This window comes from Corvus moneduloides, chromosome 5 (genome assembly GCF_009650955.1).
Source record: "Corvus moneduloides isolate bCorMon1 chromosome 5, bCorMon1.pri, whole genome shotgun sequence".
Classification (NCBI taxonomy): Eukaryota; Metazoa; Chordata; class Aves; order Passeriformes; family Corvidae; genus Corvus; species Corvus moneduloides.
In genome coordinates this window covers 5,308,577-5,333,190 of record NC_045480.1, presented here as the reverse complement: position 1 = coordinate 5,333,190, position 24,614 = coordinate 5,308,577, and the positions used below count along the sequence as shown (strand labels likewise).

The following is a 24,614-nucleotide window of genomic DNA, read 5'->3' as shown; positions in this document are numbered from 1 at the left end:
TATACAGGTAGTTTGAATATCTGGTTCAAATTTGATCAGAATTAGTGTCCTGCTCCAGCTGAGCACAGCATAGCCCCTTCTCCCAGGCAACCTTGAGCTGTAGAGCAGGAAAGGCTGGTCTCATTTGGCCACTGGTCTGAAGCTACCTTGAACACCTGAGAGCACCTCAGCTTTCTGCTGGGGAGGTTTTGTACATCACCTCCTCTTTACCTGCAGCCACATCACTTTACACACCTGACTAATGAGAACACAGCACAATTTGCTCATGTGATTTCCCTCTTGGGAGGTCCAGTTCTGGAGGGGATCCCATACAGTCATGGTGCTACTTAGAGCCTCCCCTTTACCTGTCAGGAAATCTGCACTTTCTCTTTGGGGATATGGGTTTGTTGCAGGAAATCATGACAGGATGTATGTGAAATGGATGACTGCAAGTGATAAAGGGAAGCCAGGCAGAAATGTATTCCTGGAGGAAAACTGACAAAAGTGTCATGGTGCCCATTACTGCAATGTTATAGCTTTCAAACGTAGAGAAGTACAGGGATAGAGAAATGCACCTTAATAACATGAAAGCAACCTGGTTTCTCCATTTTTACCTGCAAAGCAACTGAAAAACAAAGAAAAAAGCTACAATTATTAATGAAAAGGCTACAAGTAATAGCATCAGATGTACCCACCTCTTGGGCATACTTCTGAGTGAACAATGGTGGAAAGTTCAAATTTCTAACATCACTTAAGGTCTGCAAAAATATGAAGAACAACATGTAACTTTTCCAATTCTTCAGTAATATTACCCTATCCTTCAAAAATATGCAAATTATGCAAACAAATCAGCCTGCTGGAATAAACCCCTTTGTTTTAAAGTGCTGCTTTAGTGGTTAAAAATCACAACAGTTGAACAGGTAAGTTGCTGCTTCCCTAGGAATAGAGCCTGCAACAGGAATTGTGCTACAAGAACTGTGATCTCTGCAGTTTTGTATCAGCCAGATAGATAAACTTGTACTTCCTCACTTTAGCTCAACAAAACCAACAAATCTGTGCACCACCCATAAACCCCCACGATGGCCTACACCAGTATTAAGACCCATGAAATGACTGTCTCTGCCTTAACAACGTAAGCACCAGTCTTTGTTTAACATTTAAGGAGAACGAGCAGATTTATCAGCAGTTTGGAAAACAGTTGTGTTGGGTATTTCTGTGTTTCTTCCATACAAAGGCCACTGGCTCCATCTAGTGACAGTATTTTTCCCATGTTCAGCCAGAAGCACAGTATTTAGCACTTCCTTTTTTTTGGAAGGATCTCCTCTTTTACAAAAGTTTGAGCACAAAATACAAGAGTTCTAAAGTTAAATCAAAATTCATTTCACTACTATTCCCCTGAAAGTATAAAGTGACCAGTTAATAATGATGGACAACAGTCCAACTCCTCTTCAAGAGAACTGAGTTTGATGACATTAAAATGCATCAGAAAACTTTCCTCCTTTTCTGCCAGTTCAGTCTGCATTTAGTGATCTTTTTTCCAGCATCTGATTTGGAAATAAATTGCACTGCTACTGACTAACTGCTCACAGCTTGAGACAGGAGCAGCTCTCATGCTCCACCTCTGGGGATTTTTCCAGCCAGTTGTCACAAATTCCTAGAATTTGCTGGGTTACTTGGTCAGGCAGAGCATGTTTTGCTTCAGCAAGCAGTGCTAATGCTTGGCTAATGCCAATGAAAACCTCAGTGCAACAACTCAGAAATAACTACTGAGTAGCCAAACTCCAGAACTTGGCAATGAAAGGGCACGGGTTTCTTTTTAGGAAAAAAAGAGTGAAGTGCCAGTGAAAATCCTGGAAAGTCAGGGCACTCTTTTAACACTCTTTTGAAGTACAACACTAAAATCAGATGGAATTTAGGTTTCATTCTGATTACTTGCTTTGCTTCTATTCTTAGGAGAGAAACCGGAAGGGCAAAGCCTGTAGTCACTGCTGTGAGAGATCTGAGAATCCAGGATGGCTCTTTCCTGGGTATTTTGTTTCCGTAAATCTCATTCAGGAAAACTGAAATTGGTTTCAGTGCAAGGGGTTCAAATTAAACACTAGTTCCTCCTCTTGACTGCCATTTTGTGCCATGAAAAGCCACAGTATTTTAATCAACAGAATGCAGCAGGTGAAGCACTTGGTCAGGCTCCTGTTCAAGCTGTTTCTTTGTCTCTGCTAAACCCACTCCATCTTCACCTGAGAATATAACCACCACAAGCACATTTAAATGATAAATACAAGCTTTAACGACTCTCTCTTTCCTGCACAGCTTGCCACAGAGGACAGACCTTTCTGGCTGCAGCCCCTGTTCTCCACGAACTTGTTCCTGAGCAAGATGGATCTCACACATTTTAACAGCAAGAGCTGTAATGCACCATCAAACATCCCAAATTGACATCTGGTGCAATGAAGGTCATCAGTTTATAGGAAGATGGTGCTTGAAGCTGAGCAAGACTCCCAGCTAAGACTCACTATAGGAAAAGGAATGGCTATTTTTCACCAAGTGCTCTGGGTGAAAAAGTACTGCAGATGCAAACAAAGGAAGAAATAATAAAAATGCACAGCATGGTTCTAATTTCTGAATGAAAACCAAGCTGGTAGGCTTAAAGTCACAAGCTACATTTGTTGCTTGAGTTCTTGGATATCGGAGTTCAATAGTTTCTCTTACTTGGCTTGGCAACAGAGAAGCTTTGTAAAGAAATTAAAGCCTCAATTCAACTGCACACATTAGGAAGACTGCAGTTTATTTTCAGTGATTCAGGGGGTCTGTACAAGGCTGATAAAGAAGTTGTGCTCCAAGCTGCAAAGCTTTTCTCCAAAGGAAACAGGACAGGAACCTCTTGCCAGTGTTCACCAAGCAAATAGCTATTTTAAACAAATACTCAAACTGAGGATAACCCAACACCATACATACCTTGACCCTCTCCATCTGTGTGCTGAAAGGGTACAGCAGCTCAAAGAGAATCAGTCCCAAAGAAAAGATATCCACCTTGTGCGAATAGGTGTTGCCACAGATCTGAGAAGGCAAAATCAGGGTCAGGGCAATCAAGCTACTCACTGGATGCAACGACGTACAAAGTAAACAACTCTTGCAAATCCACCTGTGGAAGTGACCAGCCCTGTGCAGAGCTGAAAGCTACAGCACAGGCACCTTGGCAAATTCCAGTGAGCACCAGGGAGCGAGGTCCTGATCCTCAGCACCTCTGCGCTGCAAAGCAGAATGTTTCACCTTACTTAAATCTCATGCACAACAGTGTGTCCTTCCTCAGTTAAGTGGAATCTTTTACCCTCCTATACTGCATTAAAAGCAAGAAAAATTAATGCATCCAGTCTGAATAATCAGCCACTTTTTTTTTGCTATAACAAATACATATATTTAAATACTCATTTTAGAATTCAATTTAGCTCAAAACTCTATTTTGATGAGAAAGAATTTAAGTAACTTGATTGCAACAGTTTACTAGGAGTGCCTGATCTTAAGAGTTCCCAGGAATTCAGGGCTCTTCCAGGCACTGCCAAACACAGCTTTGGAGAAGAGAGCACAAACCTGTTCCGGGCTCATGTAGAGTTTGGTCCCTACTTGTCCTGTGTGCCTGGCATAAGCCGGCATTGGGGTCAGTACTGATTCCTCCTCCTCATCTTGGTCCATAGCAGTCACCAGTCCAAAATCCCCAACCTTTACTATGTCATCCATTGTGAAAAATATATTGGAAGGCTGAGAAAACAAAGAGGTGAAAAGAAAAGAAAAAGTAAGTAACAAATAAGTTGTCTGTGTTTCAGTCATTACAACACTCAGAAGCTGTCAGGGTTAAAAACACTCAGTGCACTGCTGAAGGATAACAGTTAGAAATTGTAACTACTCAGAAAAAAGGAATTACTTCTACATTAACCACTGCCTCTTCCTGAAACTCAGACTGCTCATTTCTCGTCATTCAGAAGAGGTTTACCAGCAGCACACAGGTTTGCTGAAGAACATACACAGAGTTGACACTGCTGGGAACAGCACAGATAAGTTATCCAGCTCCCCATCACATGGCATTTTCATACCACATGCTGCAGTTCCAACTCCTGGGCTTTTTTTATTTTAATCTCTAAGTGCTAAAGTAGTTTGCTGTATTATTAACCAGCACATAGGGCATCATCTTAGTGTTAAATTATAGATACGATGGGAACAAGGTCTGCTTTTCGGTGTAACTGCGCAGTTTAACGTGGGAACAGCTGTTTGCACAACAGAATTAAAAGTTTATTTTTGATAGAAGCTTAAGAACTTTGCAATTCATAAAGGCAGCAACAGTGATGATGTGGCATAACTCTCCTTTAGCCTGTTTGTCACACACCACCATCCTTGCTTAGCCTATTGATAAAAGAGATGGAACAGAGATGTGCCTTTGCTCATGGTGCACATGCCAGTTAGTTCTTCAAGAAATTTGCTTCCTGGCTGACAGAAGAGCACCCACCAAAAGGATGATTATTTATTTGAAATATAACCACTCCAGCTGGGTTACAAATACAGACACAGAGTTTTGGGGGAAGAACAGCCTGATCCTGCAAGGGGAAGGAAGCAGCAGGATGCTGTACAGGGCCAAGCTGTGGTGAAGGGGAAGGTGGTGCTGGGTAAGCTCCTCTCAGAGCTCCTGGACCTTTGAGGCTGGGAGAACATGGTCTATGCTTTGCTGACATAAACCCTGCAACGAGTAGGCAGGCAGATAGAAGGCAGTATTTTCCCACAAGATAAAGGACTACAAAGCTGACCTATTTCAAAGTCCATCTGACTTCCTCAGTTAAAGACAAACCCACTGCACCCACAAGAAACCAGACAGAGAAAAGGCTTCTTGTTTTTTTTTTTTAAGGCAATGTCCAGCTCTGAGATAAGCACTACAGAAACAGTTCCACAGTGCCCACATCCTGCCTCTGAAACTGCTTCCTGAGCCAGGTCTTAGCTCCCACTGTATTTCCCTGTAATGAATGTCCAAACCTTTGGAGTCACAGTGCATTCAGGGCACAAAAGCCACTGCCCTGTAAACCCACAGCATCTCCAGGCTCTTGCTGAAGCATTTACAGAGTACCCACCCCCCTCAGTGCACACCCACATGTTCAAAAGACTTGATGTCAGAATTTTAATGTTCAGGGAACAAACATCTCCACTAGGAGTTTGTATCCCATTGCCTTGATCTCCATTCTCCTGCTCCACCAAACATACAAGTCAAGATTTGTCTTGCTTCCTGGGGAAAAACTCTTCGTAACAGAAAGTTTATTTCAATTCTTCTCTGGCCAGACACAGACTGTCTCTGAACAGGCTGGCACATACTTTCTACAAGTAAGAGGAATGGACTTTCTGTTATTGCAAAATACCAGCAAAAATAAACCATCAAGATCACATTAGGGAAGAAGCCTAAGGCAGATGCACATAGTTTTGATTTAAATCATCAGAAGAGTACAATCAAATATAACCACCCTCTAGTTTAGTTATCTTGCCACCTGCACAAAGAGATTTCTCTCCATATTCTTCAGTCACAGTAAGAATTCTCATTTTTTCACAGACATGAATAAGCTTCTCACACATATGAAAGGCTCTGTTTAATTCAATTAATGCTGTAAAATGTATCCAAGACTGTTCTTGCAGTTCTGTGAAACTGATAATTTCTCTTGAGCTGCCAAGCATGACCGACAGCTTATCCTGGGAATAACAGTAAATTCACTTGACAGACAGACTTTTGTTTCTGCACTTCATTTTCTTCAAAAGAATTTGAACTCTGACCTCTTCACTTGCCCACATAAATTCCTGCCATCTTGTCATTACAGTATCTCTGATTAGCAGGAGCCCAATTAATGCATTTTAATGTGCACTGTTAATTTAAATATTCAGATTACTTCTTGGATCTTTTAATATGCCCACATAGAAATTTATTTTCACACAGATCTACCAGCTTTTGTTGGTGCCAATGGGAGCAAGAACTGGCCTCTGCTGTCACTGAGCTCTGCCTGTAGCTAAGCCAAAGCAGCTTTGCAGGTTTTTCACTTGTTAGTGCTGGCACCAGCTCAGGGCTGCATGACCAATCTCTTGGACAAATTACAACAATAGATGAGATCTCTTCCTAGGAGCTTCTGAAAAGTATAGAAAATAATTAAATACACTGGCTGTTGTTTTGACCAAATTAACACATAACAGACAAATAAATAAACTTTGGGATCCAAGAATAACATCTATACAAGCATAGAAAGTTTCCTGAAGGAAGAAGTTGTTCATCCAAGGAGAATGTTTCCAAGCTGGTTATACCAAGTAAACAAAATTAAATCTCTTGTTCAAACTGCTGCCAGCATTGAACTTTTAAGATGTTCCAACAAAACACTCCACACCTGCTGATTAAGACTAATACAGTTTTAAGTGAAGATCTACATAAGGTTTACTGAACAGCGAGCTCAGTGAAGACTGCAGAGGGCTACAGCTGACAGTATTCTTAAGAAAGGTTATTAATTAACATGCCTAGCAACATATTAGTACAGGGATTTAATTACTTTTATGGTCAGTTTCTCAAGCACTAAAGATTTGTCAGATAACTGGTTCAAGGTAATTGCCAGGGCTGATGGGAAAAGAAAATACTTGGAAGGGTTCATGAGTTTTTCTAACTCTGACATATCCTTTCAGGATTATTGAATTTGAACCTTTTACTGCCACATCTGAGATGACATTTTTTAGCTTTTCCTTCTGCGTATACCAAATTACCATTACAGTCATTTCAGTAATTACACCACTGAAGGTAGGTATTAATGCCTCCTCAAGTCAGCAAATAGAAACAGAACTGCCTCTCCACATTTGGCAAAAGGGATCCATTTCTCAGAGCTTGGCCTAATAAAACTAACTTCAGTTGGGCTCTTCAATTAAATTTGTGTATTTGGTAACACATACTGACACTTCCAGCCAGTGCTTTGAATCACAGCAAAATTAGGCACTATCATAGGAGGATCACGAACAGAATGAAAGAAAAGGTGCAAGTTACTCCTGACTTCAGTTACACTAAGTACCAGAGGTTCAAACCACCTTTCCCAGTCCTCACTGTGTGGATGCTATCAGACATTAAAAGTACTGTGAATCCTTCAGAAAGCTGCACTGTGATAGCTGGCACTGACTCAGAATTCAGCTGCAGGACACTTTACATTTCAATCCCAGAGCAGTAACACTTAATTTTTACTTTCTCTGACCAAGAGTAACACTGCTCCTTTTAGGCTGTATTGCTTTAGAAAGAATGAAAATACCAGAATTAGAATCACAGAATTATTTAGGTTGGAAAAGACTTTTAAGATCAAGTCCAAGTGCAAGCTCCACACTGCCAATTATCTGCTTCACTTGAAATAGTAGAACAGGATCCAAAACAGCTTTGTCACACAGCTCAGCACTGAATAACCCTGTACAAAGAACATGAATTAAAAATACCATAGAACAAATGCCACTGATCTGTGCCAGGTACAAGAAGTCTTGCTGTAAGAAAGACTTTAATTGCAATAACAAGCGATGAATGTTTATTTCCTGGAGCACTGCACCTCCAGATTATTGTACAGACATTAATTCAGCTTTTCTAACACCCGTGCTTAGGTTACTGAGAGGAGTCAGCTATTTTAGCAGGCTTTGTCTCCAGTGCCACATTCCTCCCACACACAGCAACCTATGGATACAAACCTTGAGATCCCTGTGCATTAATCCTTTGCTATGCAGAAACTCAACAGCTTCAGCAATCTGCAGAAAGATCTGCAGGCACTCTGTCCTTTCCCTCTCCTCTATGGCACATCTTCTGCTCATCCAGTCTTTCAGGTTCTCTTTCCGGCAGAGCTGCATCTGGATGTACAGATACACCTTTGGAGAGGTGGGTTTGACTTTTTCTGCAGTGTTTTTAGAAAGGTCCAGGCTTAAACTTGTTGGCCTTGGAGGAGAAACCGAGAGGGGACTTCCTGAAGCAGATTTCTTGTTATCAGATTCCTTTGTACTCTTCCCTTTATCCTCAGAAGGACTCTCATTATGTGAAGCATCAACTTTATCTTCCTTACTAGAAGCATTTCCACAGCCAGAATCCTCAAACACAATAGAGGAGGAGGTCCCTTCCTTCAGATGTACAACAGGAACAGCTGAAGAACAAATTTCCAATGAGTGTCCCAGCTCATTACTGTTGATAGTACTGTCTTCTACATCACAGCCCGTAAGGACACTGTCCTGAAGGTTTAACAGTGGATCTTCTGAATGCTGCAAGTCCCTGTTGTCTGTGTCAGAAAATTCCAGAGGAGAAAACTGACTTCCAGATGAATCTGACTGACCACAGGGTATCCCCACAGACCTCACCCTCTCTGATGAAGCTGCAGTAACTTCAATGTGTTCCTCTGTTGAAAATGGCTCTGTTCTGATCTTAAATGATGGGACATCCATCGGGCTGGGAGAACTGAGTGGCCAATCAGTGCTGGAAGACAAAGTTGAGAGATCAGAACTAGAGAAATTGTAGTAAATTCCAATCATTTCACTAGAAATGCACCCAGATTTTAATAACTGCTACCCCTGAGACCTGTGTCATACCACAACAGGGAATGACTGCCCAAGTGTGGGAATCACTAATAACCAGCATTTAGCATCTGTGTCTTAGCAAGGATGTTTTCTCATTGAGACAAAAGCGTTGATAAAGGAATATTTAACAAGCTCTACTGCCTGGATTCCCAATGTGCAATCAGGCTCATCTTCAGTTTGAAAAAATCCAGCCCTTTGGAACACGCATTGCAAGGACTATTTAAAGTGCCTTGGAAGAATTACAGCTGTGAAATGTTAATTTGATGCCTGAAATATAAAGGTTGCTGTATTCTAAAATCTGCAAGGCATGTTAAGAGGTTATTATGAAACCACCCAACAGCCTTGTATTAGGCCTTATTCTATAAATGCCAACATACACCCACTTTTTCCTCTCTCTTCACATTCTCTAACTCCTTCATCTAATTTTCCATTTTTAACCTACTTCTACCAAGCTTCACAAATCGTCACTGACTATCCCTCATGCATTTCTGCTGAAATAAATTCATTGAAGCCTTGGAGTACTGTATCAGGTCCATCTAACCCAAGACAATGAAGAGGAAGAAAGCAGTAGAAAGGAACAAAGAAGGCAGAGATGCCGAAGTTTGAAACTGAATCACAGCAGCAATGCTCCAACTTTCTAACCACCGAAAGATTCAGTTACACAAGTTCAACTAAGAACCACGTGATGTCTCCTAAGCTGAAAGAAGGACCTTAAAACAAGAGAGCCCACATAAACTGAGAGACACTGTGCAGAAGGGTGATTTATTTGTACTTTGTTCAATTGAAAATTTGACAGGCCAAGTTAACAACCATCTCTTTCCTACATAGTCTCTCCATCTTCCTGGATCCTCTACCAGTGTTCCAGCTCTCTTGACATACAATCTCAAATTCAATTGTTAAAAAGACCCCCACGAGTTACCTTTCATCTTTTAACCACTGCTCATCCATCTTCTCCTGCCATCTCTCAGGAGGAGCTTCCAGCCATGCGTTGAAATACCGAACAATTCCTGGATGCTCAAGCTTAGCCAAAGCCTTGACTTCCCTCATCACCTTTTCACGAGCCAGCTCTCTATGGTTTGGGGTGAGGAGAACAAGAAACACAGTCACAAAAAGCAACAGCACAACACAAAAATTTCTGCAAAGGAATTTAATCAAAGCTGGCCCAGTATACACCAGGCCAGCAGCATTGCTTTTCACGTAAAACCAAAAATACGTCTTAAATTCCCCAGAGTAACTCCTTTATCTCAGAAGTGTGGAGGAGCAGTATGTGCTCATAATGGGTCAATATTTAGTCTTCCCTTTTTCACACAATTATAGGCAGCAAAAACAAGAAGAAAAAGTTCATCTTCCTCTCAACTGTTCTCAAGGATAGAAAAAAAGATTACTAAACAGCAGTATTCTACAGGGATGTAGAAGACACTGACACAAAAGACAGCAACACCAGAGTACTTGTTTTTTAATTGCCAATAGGTAAGGAGATTGCATAAGGACTAGTTCTGTTCTGTGGACAGGAAAGCAGGCAGCCTCCTGTCTTGCTGAAGGAATTTATCTCTCTTTATAAGACTATAACTGGATCAAATAAAGTCTGAAGGTTTTATTTATGGCTTTGAATATGCTTGGAAATAGAATTTAGGCTACCTTAAATTTCTGAACAAAACCTTTAATCTTAAATAGTCATGCTTATTTAACACATTCAAAAAAACAGTAATTCTAGATTTCATAGCTTTACCCCCTCCCTCTTGCTGTTCTAACTTGAGATTTCCAGAAGCAGTGTCTCCCATCTCCCACTAAAAGGAAGTGCTGCAAGCTCTGGGTAGGGCAATTCAGCAGCATGGCTTGACCACCTATGACTGAGAGAAAAGGTAGGGGTTGTGGGACCAGAAAATTAAACAAAGGGGCAAATGGAGTCAAAAAAGTAGGTGAAGGAGAGAGAAAAGAAAGAGGAGGTGGAGTAGGAAAGGCAAGGAAAGGAAGGAGAGAAGCACATTAACAGCACTACAATAACTGGTCCTGCTAGCAAAGGCTCTATTCATCAAGGAAATCAAGGGAATCCCCACGGAGCAGCATCCTCACAAGATCTGCTATGCAAGTGTTTTAGCCAAGCAGGTCACCTCTGCTGGGATTGCATATGCCAAATTCTCTGTGCCAAAACTCAGACAGCCCCCCAATTAAAAAGTATGTCATTCATCCTAATGAAATATCTGGGAAATCAGTTCAGGAGCAGATGGTTCCATGTAGGATGGGATCTCATCATTCATTCATTACTTCTGTGTCCCAGCAAACCCATTCATCACCTGTTGGGCAGTCGGATCCTTTTGATGGCATAGTTGCAGTCATCTACTTTATTTCTGGCTTCAAAAACCACTCCAAAACCTCCTCGACCCAGACACTGAATTGGTTCAAAATCTGTCAGATATCTGGGAACAGAGGGATGTAAGGGAGGGATAGAAGAATGGACGGAGGATGGAGGGGGAAAATGAATTAGTATAGACAGAAAAATAAAGCCATTTATGACCATGACTGAAGTAGTTCTGTGCAGGCAAAACATGTTGAAGGACTTGAAGATTTTCTTATTTTTCCCTCTCACCCACTGCGGCAGTCAGATGGCTCCCTATCTATGAAATGGCCAGTTGCTGATTACGTATTTATGCAGAGTCTATCACAGGCCAGCAGGATTCATTCTGCATGCACTGAACAACTGAAGAGGTTTTTCAGAATACCAGGTTGCTTGCCTACTGGATCAGGAGGATATAGCCCACGTTTCTATAGCTGAGTACTTTTGAAATCATGATTTGCCTTTAACCCTACCCCAAGTAACTGTTTCTGCAACCAGTCCTTCTAAACATCCCATCCAAAACATCACTGTTTCTAAATATCATTGCTTTTCTTACTCCTCCTCATTTTAAACACTCCAGTTTTTACTTTCATTGAGTTACAAATGTACAGGAAATGGTCACATTTACTCTGGAGCATAATGACACACCCCTATTAAGCCTTCTGTCTTAACCAACTCCTCTGTAAAACTAATAAAGGTTTTATTTCAAGTATAGATTGCTTATTCTGCAGAGTATATAAAATGTCATCTGTTTCCATCTGCAACCGCCTTTTTCTGCCTTACACCATAAACACAGGAACAGATGGAGTAAACACTGATTAAGACCTACGAGGATCAATCTCCCATTTTGCATATCAGCAAGAAGTATGAGAACAATATTTTTGATCACATATAGAGTCTGTTGACTCTCTGGAATTTCTGAGACTAATCATAACTGCAATAACCCGTGAGTAATGGGGTCACAGAGTCCTTTGTGCCAGTTACTGATTATCCTGCAAAGTCAGAGGACTGGGAGTTCCTAGGTAAGAACAGGTGAACACCTACTCCTTCTATCTCCAGATACTATTAGTAGCCACACTGATTAAACACCCTGTTCATGTTGTGTTGAACAGATCTCACCTTGACACATATCCAGAGTTCTTGGCATCACTCCAGCTCTTGTCTTTAATGTCTCCACCAGTGGGCTCATACTTACAATCAGTCTGACACTGTGTTTCAGACTCCTTCCGCAGCTAACAAGGGTTTCCAAAACAAGAACAAAACAAACAAATAAACAAAATCAGCTCCTTGAGTGTCTGAGACTGGTTTGTACCCTAGATCTGGCATTAAATAAATATCTCCAGACACGTCAGAAGCAGTCTAATCTGCTTGCTGAAGCAGTTAAGCAAATTGTATGCGGCAGCTGGCAGCCTTCACACAGATTAAACAATAAATTTAGGCTTTTGATTTTGTGATCTCATTAGTTATTAACTTATTAATATTACTCATTGCAGACTCCAGACTGAAAGAAACAGCTAAAATAATATATTCTGTATTTGGTATTCAGAAAAAAATACTTACTCTGCTGTAAGGGTGGGGATGGAAGAGCTTGCGTACGATAAAAGTTGTGGCCACGATACAAAATACAATGGTGCCAACAATTTCTTTCCACCAGTGAAGCAGAAGAACAGGATCCTTTTTGCGAATGTTCTTGTAATTTGTGTCATCAAAAAATCGAACCGTGATCTGGTTGCTACGTTTATTTCTCTCCCTCTTGTAGTAGGGTAAGTAATAACCATTATCTGTGTATAAAACACACAAAGAGAACACAGATTTGCTTGTAGGTATCTACAAAACAATTCTGGCTTCTCATTAATAGGTCTCCTCAACAGACATGGGCTGTTTTTTTTTCCACACCCCATGACTTTAAATGGCACACAAGCAAATTCAGTTAATCAAGGCTGCAAACAGCAACTAGGTCTCCCTAGCTTTAAACGAGAATAGATTCCATATGGAAAACTTTTGATAACCATCCTGAGTCTCCAGTACTGTTAGTAAATTCTGAAAAAAGTAATTCCCAATTCCTCTCCAAACAACTCTCAGTGGCAATGGCAGCACACACAACAGCTCTGCAGTAGCAGCTCCTGGCACTTTGTTGTGCATCATGTGGCAATAATTGTACCTACATTGCAATCTGGAAATCCTAGTTTGGGCAATAATTTCCTATTTCATTAAATGTTAGAAAACTCCACATATTTAAGGTCAAACAAATGGTCATTTACTGAATTTCACAGGTAATAAATGGGTAAACCTGGCTATTTGAAACACTTCAAAGTTTGGAACTTCACCTACCATATGGGTACTGCAGCACTGACAGTGCTCCATTGCTGTATTCCTCATGAGAATACTTGTCATTGCTGAGACACTTATCAAACTCATCAGAGCCCACCAACACTGGAGTCCTGGAAGGGGAATCTAAGCATAGAAAAGACACAATTTTCCAAGCTCAATTGTCTGTAAAATTCTGTTCTCATATTAATTTAAAGAGAACTCCAATTGCATCATCTTACAAAATGCATCTTGGATCAGACCATGAGAAGCAAACTTCATAGAAGGAAACATTAAGAAAGGTACTTTAAGGTAACAGTTACTTAACAATTCCCCCCCTTGACAAGTCAATTCACTAATATTCACATCACTGCAAAAAACTTCCTCCTTTTGTTGAAAAATTTGATTGAGAAGATCCAACATTTCATTATGAAAAAAGACCCTGTCAAATCCATCAGAAAAGAAAACAGACATTAAGCATTTAATTAGAAAAAAATAAACACTTAATAAAGCACAGAGAGAGCTCCTGAAGTAGTTTACAGCTGGAGGCATTAGACTAGTTTGAAACATACTGGAAATCAGAAAGATGTCCTGTCTTTTCTGAGCTAAGGTAATCAATGAAACTCTGAATTGTTACTTACGGATTAAAGGTTTCCATTTGATTTTGGGAAGAGGAATAATTGCATTATCGTTCCTGGATTCCAGAGCCTTTGGGTTGGTTGGGAATTTCTCAGAAATTCTGACTGATGATTGAAGATACAGCTGGCCCCTGAACATACCTAAGTAATAAACAAGGAAGCATATTAGTCTTTAGATTTGGTTCTCTTCACCCCTGGAAAAAAACTGCTTAGTCAAAATACATGGTTAAAAGCATTTCTGAAAATATTCCTTCATATTCTGAGAACTTGAGATACTGACTCTGATTGGTAAGCTGGATGAATTCAAGTAATATCTTCCCTCTGTTCTAGGAAAGCAGGTGTTCAGGACATCTCATTTTTACTGCTGGAGTGCTGGTGCTACAGGAAAATGCCAGAAATTTTTAAGAGCTACAAAGCAGTTTGGGATTTGCATAGGTAAGACCTCTTCCAAGCTTCCTACTCTGGTTAATGCTGCACAAAACAGCCATTACCAGGAAGGCTGGAACAACCTGGCTTCTTCCTGATGTTATTCTCTATCTGTTACTCTAACCACTAACTGGAAAGTTACAAGATGTAAGGACTTAGAGAAGAAGGCTAAGGCAAACCTAGTCTTAGAAAACCAAAGCACATTTGCCTCCCAGAGACAGACAGCTGAGGAGAAGGACCTTGAGCCACTCTATTTCAAATTGTCACAAACCATATCCAATGAATTCTGACAGCTGGATGAAAACTAAGCCATGAAAAATCTTATCTGAATTTTCTTCACAGTAAGTTACTGCAATCAGTGTACAAATTAATGGGCAATTAAACTGCCTTGTTAGCTGTAAACCTGTCCTTTCCAGTTTCAAGACTTTCAGTCATCTCCGCTGTACTGAAACTATAAAGCAGTGGACATTTCAGAACCAAAATGGAAAAGATTTATGGGTTTGAAATCTACCAGTACAAAAAGATCTGCTTTAGTACAACCTCAACAGAGGAATTAATAATGTGTACTGCAGAAAATGCTGCAGTTGGTGTCTCACCCAAATAGACACTGGATTCTGTGGCCCCTCTGGCAGCTTCCACAAGATCTTCTTCATCTTCCAGCACCTCATTATTTGCTGTGTAACTCGTGTCATCAAACAGACTGATTGGAATTACTTTGCCATCCTTAAGTAGCCATGCAGAAGCAATTGGAGTGCAAAACTGAAGGGGAGAGAGACAATTGGAAAATTAATGTTTTATTAACGAGCTATTAAATAAGAAAAATGGAAAACAATGTGCTTAAATTCCTTGTTTAAATTTTTGTAACAGATGCAGCAGCTCAAAGTCAGAACTTTAGTTTAAAAATTACAAGCAGATGTGTGCTCCTTTACAAAGACAGTGCCTGAAACCAAAGATGAAAGACATCTTCAAAACTTCTGCTTTTGTGGTATTTAATATTCTGTCTTTTTCCTTACCTGGTATTCCCATTCCAGATGTCCTCCTCGTCTGTTAAAAGCCATCACCTTCCAATCAGCCACCGAGACCTTTATCACTGTGTCTTTCATCATAGCTTCCTGCTCCTCCACATCTGAAATAATTTTTGTTTCTTCTTTGTTCACAGTTGATTTAAAATTGCTCTCAATGTATCCGGCTCTAGTTTCAATATCTGGGACATAGCGCAGCTCAAAGTGACCAACACTGAAATTCCACCTCAAAGAAAAAGAAAAAACCTTTGCAGAAACAACTTTTATATTCCAAGGTAGTCCCAAGTCCTCTGTGCAGAAGATTTCTAAAGTGAATTACCTATATTTGGCTCATATTTTCACAGTAAACTCTCAGACTGTCAAATGAACAAAACTGTACCAGGAGGGGAGTGCTAATCCAGAACACAAACCAAACAAGCTGAGAAATCTTGCCCAACATGACGGGTGAACTGAGAAAAAAGCTGGTGAAGTAGGGCCAATGGCACTAAAGGTTTAGTGTATGAAGAGGGAAATTAAAATCATCAAGTACTACAGTTGAGTCTGCTTAATAGGAAAACATTCGGTAGCTCATGAAAGCAGTAAGTACAAAGCTTTTAGGAAGCAGCATTCTAAGATATATTTCTCTTCACTAATAAAGTGGATTTAATTAGAAACATGAGATTTTTCAAACTGAGAAAGGGAAAATGCTTCTTTTGTTTAATCCTGCATATAACGTAACACAGATCCCTCGACAGGTACTTCATGAAACCAGGACTGCTCATGTCCCATAGGTTAACACCAATAAAAGACAAGTGTATAATGAAATGTGTAAGCAGCACAGCTTTCTTGCACAGCAAAAAACTCTTCAATTCTTGTAAACCACCAAAGATACAGACAGGAAAAGCACGGCAAGTTTGTGTATTGGACAGCATGAAAGGGTAAATATTTCTTCAACAATATATTTGGGTACCCAAAGTTTCTTATCAGTCTGGCAACCACCAGGAGCCCAAACTGGCTCCTTAAAGAATTTACACCCTTATGGTAAAAGTTTGGCATATTTTATATACTCAGTCTATTTATTAAAAATGTTTCTTTCTCTGGATTAAAACCCCAGATGTATCCTATCCAATCCATGTCACCAGGATAGCATCTCTGTTTCTCACCACAAAGACAGGAGGATTCTGGTACACAAGACTAAATACTATGGTTTTGACATACCTCTCCTGGCTAATATCTGTCTCCAAGAAACACAGAATCCAACATTTATCCTCTCAGACATCTGATCTGTTAATCTACTGAGTTCTCATTAGATTCTCTCTGATAGGCTACAAATTCACAACCTGTCACATCCTGCTGCAAACAGAAGAGGGAGCAGGGGAACAGGGAATAACTCGTTCTCCATTAAGTTGCTGGGCAGTTACTGTATCTATGTATAGAACCCAGCTTTTAAGTCTGTATTTTATGAAGTGTGTTTGGGGCTTTTTTTCCAGTAGAATACATGTCTGTAATTTTACAAAAATCTTCATGTATTAAAACTTCAACGTGACAGCATTAGGAAAATCACAGATTGAATCAGTTTCTACAGCTTGGAAAGAACAGACCATCTACATTATGGAATGAACAACATAAATTTAGGAATGATTTAAAAGATCAACTTAAAATGAAAGCTTAAGACATCAAGTATAAACCCCCTCTCTCCCAGTGACAGTTACCATTAGTAGGTAAAGAACTTAAAAGTGAGTAGGCTTTAAGAAGACTTTTGAACTATCTCCTCTTGTACAAAAGCAACAGCTAGAACGAACATTATAGTGCCATTTGCCTTGTGCACTAGAGCAGCGACAAACTCTTCTGAGGTGAGCAAGGACAAGGGAAGCGGCTGTCATTTGATTTCTGTCTTTTCTGTCTCACCATCTCTGTGGGACCATTCCTGAACAGTTCTCAGACTCACTTCTCATTGCCACTGCGTGGCCCCACAGCTCGGACGGTTTTCTGTGTTCGATGCAGCAGGAGCGTCTCCTCCTGCTCCGTCTCCTCGTCGTCCCAGCGGCGGCAGCCCACGGCTGAGCAGATGTACTTCACCTGCCGGACAAGGCAGACGCTCACATGTGCAACTTCAAAACAAATGTAATCAACAGCAATATTCAAAGCTAACAATCCTCACAGCCTGCTCTTGGCTCGAAGGCAATTCGGAACTAAGTGACTTTAGATGTTTGACTGGAGGGATGTTGAAAAGCCTGGTTTAAGAGATAACGGCTTTTCAGAACTAAAACTTTCAAAGGATTCTAGAAAGTTTACACGCTGTGGTATTTTAACTACCATTTGACTATATTTTGCATGTACTTCTAACAGAAAGAAATCTGAGCTCTCTCTTTTCCCACTATTTCTATGGACATCAAAAGAACATTCCTACAAGACCCACAGCATAATTCTGCTTTCATGTCATATTTGCCTCAGCATAACTATCAGCTTCAAATGAAGTACTATTGATTTATATAAAATATCACAAAGCCTTTCCCCTTTGCCTTGTCAGCTATTAAAAGGAAAAGAAAACCTTAATGAACTCTCACAGTCATACAGACTTGCCAACAGTCCCAATCTCAAACAGAATTTGCATTATATGGGCAATGACAGAGAGATGAAACTGCCCAAACTTTTAAGAAGGAAGAGTCAGGCACTATTTCCTCTAAGAAGCAGCTTTGCTACTGTGAGTATAAGCCAGGAATCAAAACAGAAATGAAAATTTCCTCTTCTGAGCACTGCAGGAGGAGGAGCCTATTGGTGCACAGAGCCCTCTGCTACCAGTCAGGAAATCAAAAGGAATTAATGAACTCTGGTTTGCTCTTTATCATTAGTGATGACTACACCAGACCATAGAAGTGTTCTGCATTAAAATGTATGGCGAAAATGAAAAAACACCCCGCCCTGATTTTGTTGAAAACAAACATTGGGAACTTTAAAGGTTTTTAACTGAATCTATTTCTTAACTTGTTTTAAAATGCAACAACGTTTCTGAACCAGTAAATGTCTGTTCGTCACTACACAGAGTATCAACAAACACTTCAATGTTATCTGACATTTAACTGAACTTTTACAAATGACTTTAAAATATAAGAACTTCTTCTGATAGTAACACACTGACAACAACTGAAAGTCCTTAACTTTTGCATATGTTGAATTTTTTCTTTTCTCATTAGTTCTGAAAAATCTGAAATTAGCTGTAAAAAAAGTGTCACCTAAAGCATTAATTGATACACAGTGAGCTGAACTGCAAAGTCTACTTCAAGCAGAGCCAGATGATAAAGCTGAACTCCTCTCCTACAGAAAGGGGTCATCCTTCTTATCCTCTCACTCAGCTCTGGTGACAAACCCCCTGCCGGTTCCTTGTGCTGGCTCTGGCACTCCCCAACCCCTTGCTACAGCTAACCCAGCACAAAACTAATCCAATAAAAAGTGAACAGTGCTCTTCTGGGCAAGCAAATGGTGAGACAAGGGTTAAAGCCAGCACAAGGGATAGAGCAGGAGCTCCTAGGCAGGAGGAGATTGCAGTGAGGGGCTCATCCATGCCACCCACTCCAGCCCACTGCATCTGCAGCCCAAGAAGCTCAGGTTCTGCCCCTTGGTGCCCTGCAGTTGTACACTTGAGGCTGCAGCACAGTTTAAACCTCAGGAGCTACATGTTTGCTCGAAACACACAGACACAAAGCACCTTTTCAGGTTCTTACCTTCCCTGAATAGGAGCTCAGCCCATAGGTGGTCAAAGACTTTCCCCCAACTAAGACAACGTCCTCGCCGAATTTGTAGGATGACTCAAGAAGAGATTCAACCGTGAAAGGAACGGCTTCCATGCTCTCTCGATCCCGATCCCACTGGAAGAGGTCCCCATCCAAGGAAGGGATAATCATCTTATTTCCAAACACCTAAAATAATTGAAGGTTAGCTATGATTTAACCATAATTTTATCAAAACACACAGACCACAAATGGAAACAGAAATGCTGTATAAGCAAGTCCAGTGCATTATCCTCCAGTGTCCTAATGGTTCTGTATTTCAGAGTCCTATTTTTCAAAGTTATACTGAAGACAGAAAACTTCAGGCATTCAAATCAAATCCATATTTCACTATTCTTAGTTAAAAAACAGTTCAGTGTGTGACACTTCTTCAAAACATTTGAAAGCTCGATGAGTTGACAGGTTTCATCCAAAACTGCAGAAAATATGATGTGGGTTGAAGCATTCTCAAAGAGACAGGCACTGGTTAAAGTGCAAAGTAAAGTTTTGCAGATTACTTGTGATAGTTTCAAGATAGTGGAATTTTAAAAGAACAACTGAGGCTGTTTTCACAATTAATGACTATTCCAGAATATCCAACATCCAACTTTCTGTAAAGCAGAGGGAGCAATTATCACGGAGATCAAAGCTCACATTTCACCTTTGCCTCTCCAGACAGTTAAATCTGACTTCTCCTCAGAATTTCTTATCTTTAAGCACACTGTTCCTTCAAAATTGCCTGGCTTTTCCCTAAACACACAAGTAAAAAAAAAAAAAAAAATCTTCACTGGATACAATATTTCATCCATTACACTGAGATTTTCACGGAGATCCTAGTTCGGAAGTATGAGTCATTGTCAACGAGTACTAAGGGACTTATTAAGAAACTCATTATCAGCATGATGGACCATAACTAATGCTGTGGAGCCACAGTGGCTGTGCCCATCAAGAACAGTGAGAAACTGTAATCCACATAATCTTAGCTTCTGAGGATATGGATTAACATGGGAGATTTTAGTGCGTTTTCAGAACCCCTATCCATTTGGGCAGTATCCTACAACACAATTACATTAAATTTGGATACTTGACACATTAGGAATTAAAGACTGCTTCTGGTACATGTGTATTAGTCACTTTGAGAAAAATATTCCTGCTCAGACTGCAAGGCAAGGCACAGATGTGTATTACAAAGTAATACAAAATATGCAGAAGGTTTCTGGTTGTTTTTATTTCTGGAGCCACTGTGAAGATCTGAAACCACATCTTCTGCATGATTCAAATTCCATACATCATGGGACTTTTTATTCCTCTAACTGGGTCACAGTCAAGCAAACAGCATTAAGCAAAGTTGGGATTCACCTAAACAGGGAAGGAGAGACAGATGTTGTAGATGTGTGCATGTCATGACTAATATCTCCTCTTACACTGTTCGACAGACCTCATTCAAACAGAAAATTCAAGTGAGTTACCCAACAATGCTGGTATTTAAGATCCCTAAAGGATCCAATACCAATGCTTTCCAGCTTTGAAAAGCCTCATGATGACAGACAACTAAAATAAAAACTCCTCTCAGGAGCACAATGTGTAATTGAAGAGATGATAAAAATAAACCCCTGAGATTAGCTGTGAAGCTCTTTACAAAGCAAAACTAGGTGTGTTCTTTCCCTCTCAGATATTTACCTTATGGCAATAAAGGCCAAACATCCTGGAAAAGACATTGCATGTGATACATAAATGTTGCATTATGGCCTCCTATTGGGGAGGAAAAATAAACACACAAAGAGAAATAAACCAACAAAAAAAAAATATTCCAGTGTGGGGTGTCATTTGTAGAGATCACCTGATCGGTGGACAAATAAAGCAAATAAATAAGGTTTATATAAACATTTATATTCAAGAGCAACCTTGTGGTCTTGAGAAACAAAAGGCCGGGAAGATTTGGAAAAGAACTTTTTAAAACCAAAATGCCAGTGCCGAAGTTGCAGCTGTAACCATGGTGGAAGTACCTTGTTAAAACATTCAACACAGAGGAGTAATACCACAGAATACTTCTGTAATATATTCTTTCAGAAGCCCGTAATAATTCTGATGACAACTTTTCACCTGTGCAGCTGTTACTTTGCATTAACAAATCCTCTGAATGGATCTGCACATGATCCATATACATGCAAGTAGTGTGAAGGCCCATGCCAGTATGAGATGTTCTGCTACAAGGGTTGGAGACCACCCACAGTTTGTGAAGAAAAGAGACAGTGGTGTAAACTGCCCAGGAATTGCTGCTGAGCAAGGAAGACTCTCTGTGGGCAACTGCAAGCTCTGGGAACAGCATGACACACATCACCTTAAGTGCCTGCCCTGTCCCAAAGCTCTTGCTCCAGGGCCTGAGTAGGAAATTTTCCACCAGCAAAACAACACACACACATTGGCCATTTCTAAGAACCACACCGAAATTTCCAAGATGCATGAAGCTGACTCAGCAACACAGACCTGTATACTCCCAATATATGGATCAAATCAGGTCATGGCTTTGAAAATTCCCTGACAGTGGGTCACTGCCTGCTTGACTGTTAAAACCTCAGTCCCCATAAGCTGCAGAGGACAGATGCCACTTGGTCAGCTCTGCTGATCACCTGTCCATGCTCCCAACCTTGAGGGCATCCACAGGAACAGCACGTCCTGGGCGACATTGGGAGGGGAAAGCTGAGAAAAGACACAACTGCTGTCCATGAACACATCAGGAAAGGGAGCACAGGCAGCAGGAAGGGCTGCTGCAGTGATGGACAATGCCAGAGTAGGAGTGCATAAGGTTAAACTGACCCTAAGTGCAAGTGAGACATTTGGGTTACTAACCATCACAAATGAGGTTATTTCACTAGAGAAACAGAACAGGAAAAAAAATCACCTTATTTTAAGATGACTCTATCTATAAGTGAATTACATGACACGGTGCTGACAAGAGACAGCACCTGATTACCACGAAGGTCTTCTTTTAACAAAATAGCTGTATTTGAAGAATGGGGCGGGTATGCAAATGTGCCCCTTGCAGGTGCCCGAATACATGTGTAACAAAAGGCATTTGTGGCCACTTGTGGTGACATCTGTTTTCAAAAGAGCAGCTCACCCAGAGGCTTAGGAAGGTCATTAATAACAACAACTGTCTGAATTATGCAGCTCATTCTCTAGTACATCAGAAGCAGAAAAGGGACTTTCCTTGAAAGTACTAGCAACTAGCATCGGCATGCAGCTCAGGTAAAGGAATGACATCACCCTGTATCTCAAAAGCATTACCTCATCTCCTAATCCAAGGAGTGAGTCACCCAGGCAGTCAGCTGCAAATCTCTTGGCACAGAAAATGTAGGTTACCACGATGCACTTACACATTCCTCTGATCTGTCAACGTAAATAGCTATTTGTTCGGCTTCACTGGTCAGCAATATGGCACATAATTGTTAAGTGGCTCGTCTTTCAGGAGTAACACTTAAAAAAAGCCCCCACATTAACTATGGAGCCCTAAACGAGCCGCTGCTCTTTTGCTCATTAAGAGTTTGCAGCCCAAGTTCTCCATTGGCTCTGCGCGGGGTGCTGCAGCCCTATCAGCGGCGCGGGCTGCGCAATCTCCAGGCCGACGGGTGAGGTAATGCAGTTTCTAAAAAGCCTCCACAAAAAAGCAAAAAGGCATAACGATCCGGAATGGCATACGCTTCCAGGGAATTTGCTGTCTAGACTCTTTACTGGAAAGGAGGGCACCGTACGGCAGGTGCCACGGCAGGTTGATCGGCGCAGGAAGCCGCTGATTTATAGCGGTGGAGAGAAGAGAAAAAGAAAGGGAAAAATTGTGTAAACAGAGATCAAAACAAGCTGAAGTACTAAAGCTTCCAGGAGCTGTTTAACAGCAAGTGTGACATTCTACCCCGTTCCTAACACTCTTTATCATCTAAAGCAAAAATCAAGCTTGCTCACGTGCAGACACATCTGAGCCAAGTCTGGTGCCAAAACAGTCAATATTATTGTTTACAGATGGGCTGGACTATCTACTAACTCCAAGGAAATAACCAAGCACAAGTGAAATATTTTTCTTAAAATAGGATTTTATGTCTTTATGTTTTTCTAACACTTCTGCTTGTAGTTTTCAAACCTTACTGTTACTATAAGATGCAAGAGCTTCATTCCAGTTACTAATTAACTAAGACTAACCTACATGATCTTAAATGATAAGGGTACCAGTTTTTTTCTCTCTATAATTATCCCTACAATAGGATCACTGTAACAAACAGGATCAAAGCCAACATCAAGCACGCTCTTATAAAGCTACTTCTCACTGAGAACTATGTCTTTTAAGCCTCTTTAAAATTAATCTAGGCAACATATTAAAAGTCACATATGGCAGCTTTATTCTGAAGGATAGAAACAAGAGTCTGCACAAAGAAATCTGGGAAAGAGAAAAGCAAGCTGGTATGCTCCACATTAAAAAAAAACCAAACAAATTAAAAACACAAACCCACAGACAGTAACACAGGTATCTCCCTACTGTAAATGTTTACAGATTTTTCAGGTGATATAGATATATATATAGATACATGCACACACAATTTTTGAGATGTCCCTAGTTTGGGCTGGTCTGGAACTGATTTATTGTCTACTCTTTTTTGCTATGCATGCAGGAAGGTTATCTGCACAGATCCACGGGTTTATGACTACCTTCCAATAGAAGAGGTTATTTCTCCTCTTCACCTTAGATTTCAGGATGCTGATTCATCTGTTTTGCCTCCAGCTACCTGCAGAAATCCTGAAGCACAGGGCACTACAAGGATGACAGTGTACTGTTATGAACAGGCAAACCCTAATCAAACAGCAGCACACTGGGATGAAGGGGCCAACCAGAGTGTTCGAACTTCTGCAAGGCCTACAACATCCCCACTTCCTTAAGAGAACAAAGACCCAGACATGAGTACAATCTTTTGAAAAACAAAGGCTGTTGAGATATTCTACTGCCTAAAGCACTGCTAAAAGAGCAAAATATTCTTCAAAACATACAGTGCTGTTCAACCAGCCAGGAAAAAGAAAACTGACTGCAAAAGGGGAGTCCATGATTTACATCAGTAAACCAACCTGAGACATGTTCAAGGGCAATGAGGAAGCTGAGGCAGGAAATACCAACAGACAGGGTGTTGTCTAGAAAATTTTCCTTCCTGTGAGAACCATTACTTCTGATCTCAGCACTACACTTGTTTACAAAGTGCATACCTGTCCTGACCACCTCCTGTGCCTGTCTGAACATGCCCAAACCATTTTCAAGACCAGGACCGTGGGAAAGGCTGCACCTGGACATTGATAAGTCAGTATTTTATTGCGCTGTTTACAAAAGTGGGATTAGGTGGCCTTCCTCCTCTGCAGAGGTGAGAGCCAGCCTGTGCCAGGGCGGCACATCAGAGAAGCCATGGAAATAGGTTTTATCTCAGCTGGGGTGTGACAGCCTGAAAAAGCACACCAGGTCTGCACAGCAACAGTGAGCGGAGATGTTTCTCAAAGCTCAAGCTGATTTTTACCATCAGGCTGTACGGCTCACCCGGCAACA

The 24,614-nt window shown here is 40.7% G+C and overlaps 1 protein-coding gene across 1 annotated transcript in view; it reads right to left on the bottom strand.

Moving 5' to 3' along the window:
- The window catches only part of EIF2AK3 (eukaryotic translation initiation factor 2 alpha kinase 3), a 49,802-nt gene that overhangs the window by 1,592 nt on the left and 23,596 nt on the right, over nucleotides 1-24,614 (bottom strand). Inside the window, exons 3-16 of the mRNA XM_032109143.1 lie at nucleotides 18,995-19,189; nucleotides 17,221-17,351; nucleotides 15,285-15,519; nucleotides 14,868-15,030; nucleotides 13,849-13,986; nucleotides 13,232-13,354; nucleotides 12,461-12,681; nucleotides 12,020-12,132; nucleotides 10,860-10,982; nucleotides 9,485-9,634; nucleotides 7,696-8,464; nucleotides 3,568-3,735; nucleotides 2,935-3,036; nucleotides 675-737 (exon numbers count right to left, since the gene is read on the bottom strand). Coding sequence (XP_031965034.1) covers nucleotides 675-737; nucleotides 2,935-3,036; nucleotides 3,568-3,735; nucleotides 7,696-8,464; nucleotides 9,485-9,634; nucleotides 10,860-10,982; nucleotides 12,020-12,132; nucleotides 12,461-12,681; nucleotides 13,232-13,354; nucleotides 13,849-13,986; nucleotides 14,868-15,030; nucleotides 15,285-15,519; nucleotides 17,221-17,351; nucleotides 18,995-19,189 — 2,694 coding nt within the window. The remainder of the gene's footprint in view (nucleotides 1-674; nucleotides 738-2,934; nucleotides 3,037-3,567; nucleotides 3,736-7,695; nucleotides 8,465-9,484; nucleotides 9,635-10,859; nucleotides 10,983-12,019; nucleotides 12,133-12,460; nucleotides 12,682-13,231; nucleotides 13,355-13,848; nucleotides 13,987-14,867; nucleotides 15,031-15,284; nucleotides 15,520-17,220; nucleotides 17,352-18,994; nucleotides 19,190-24,614) is intronic.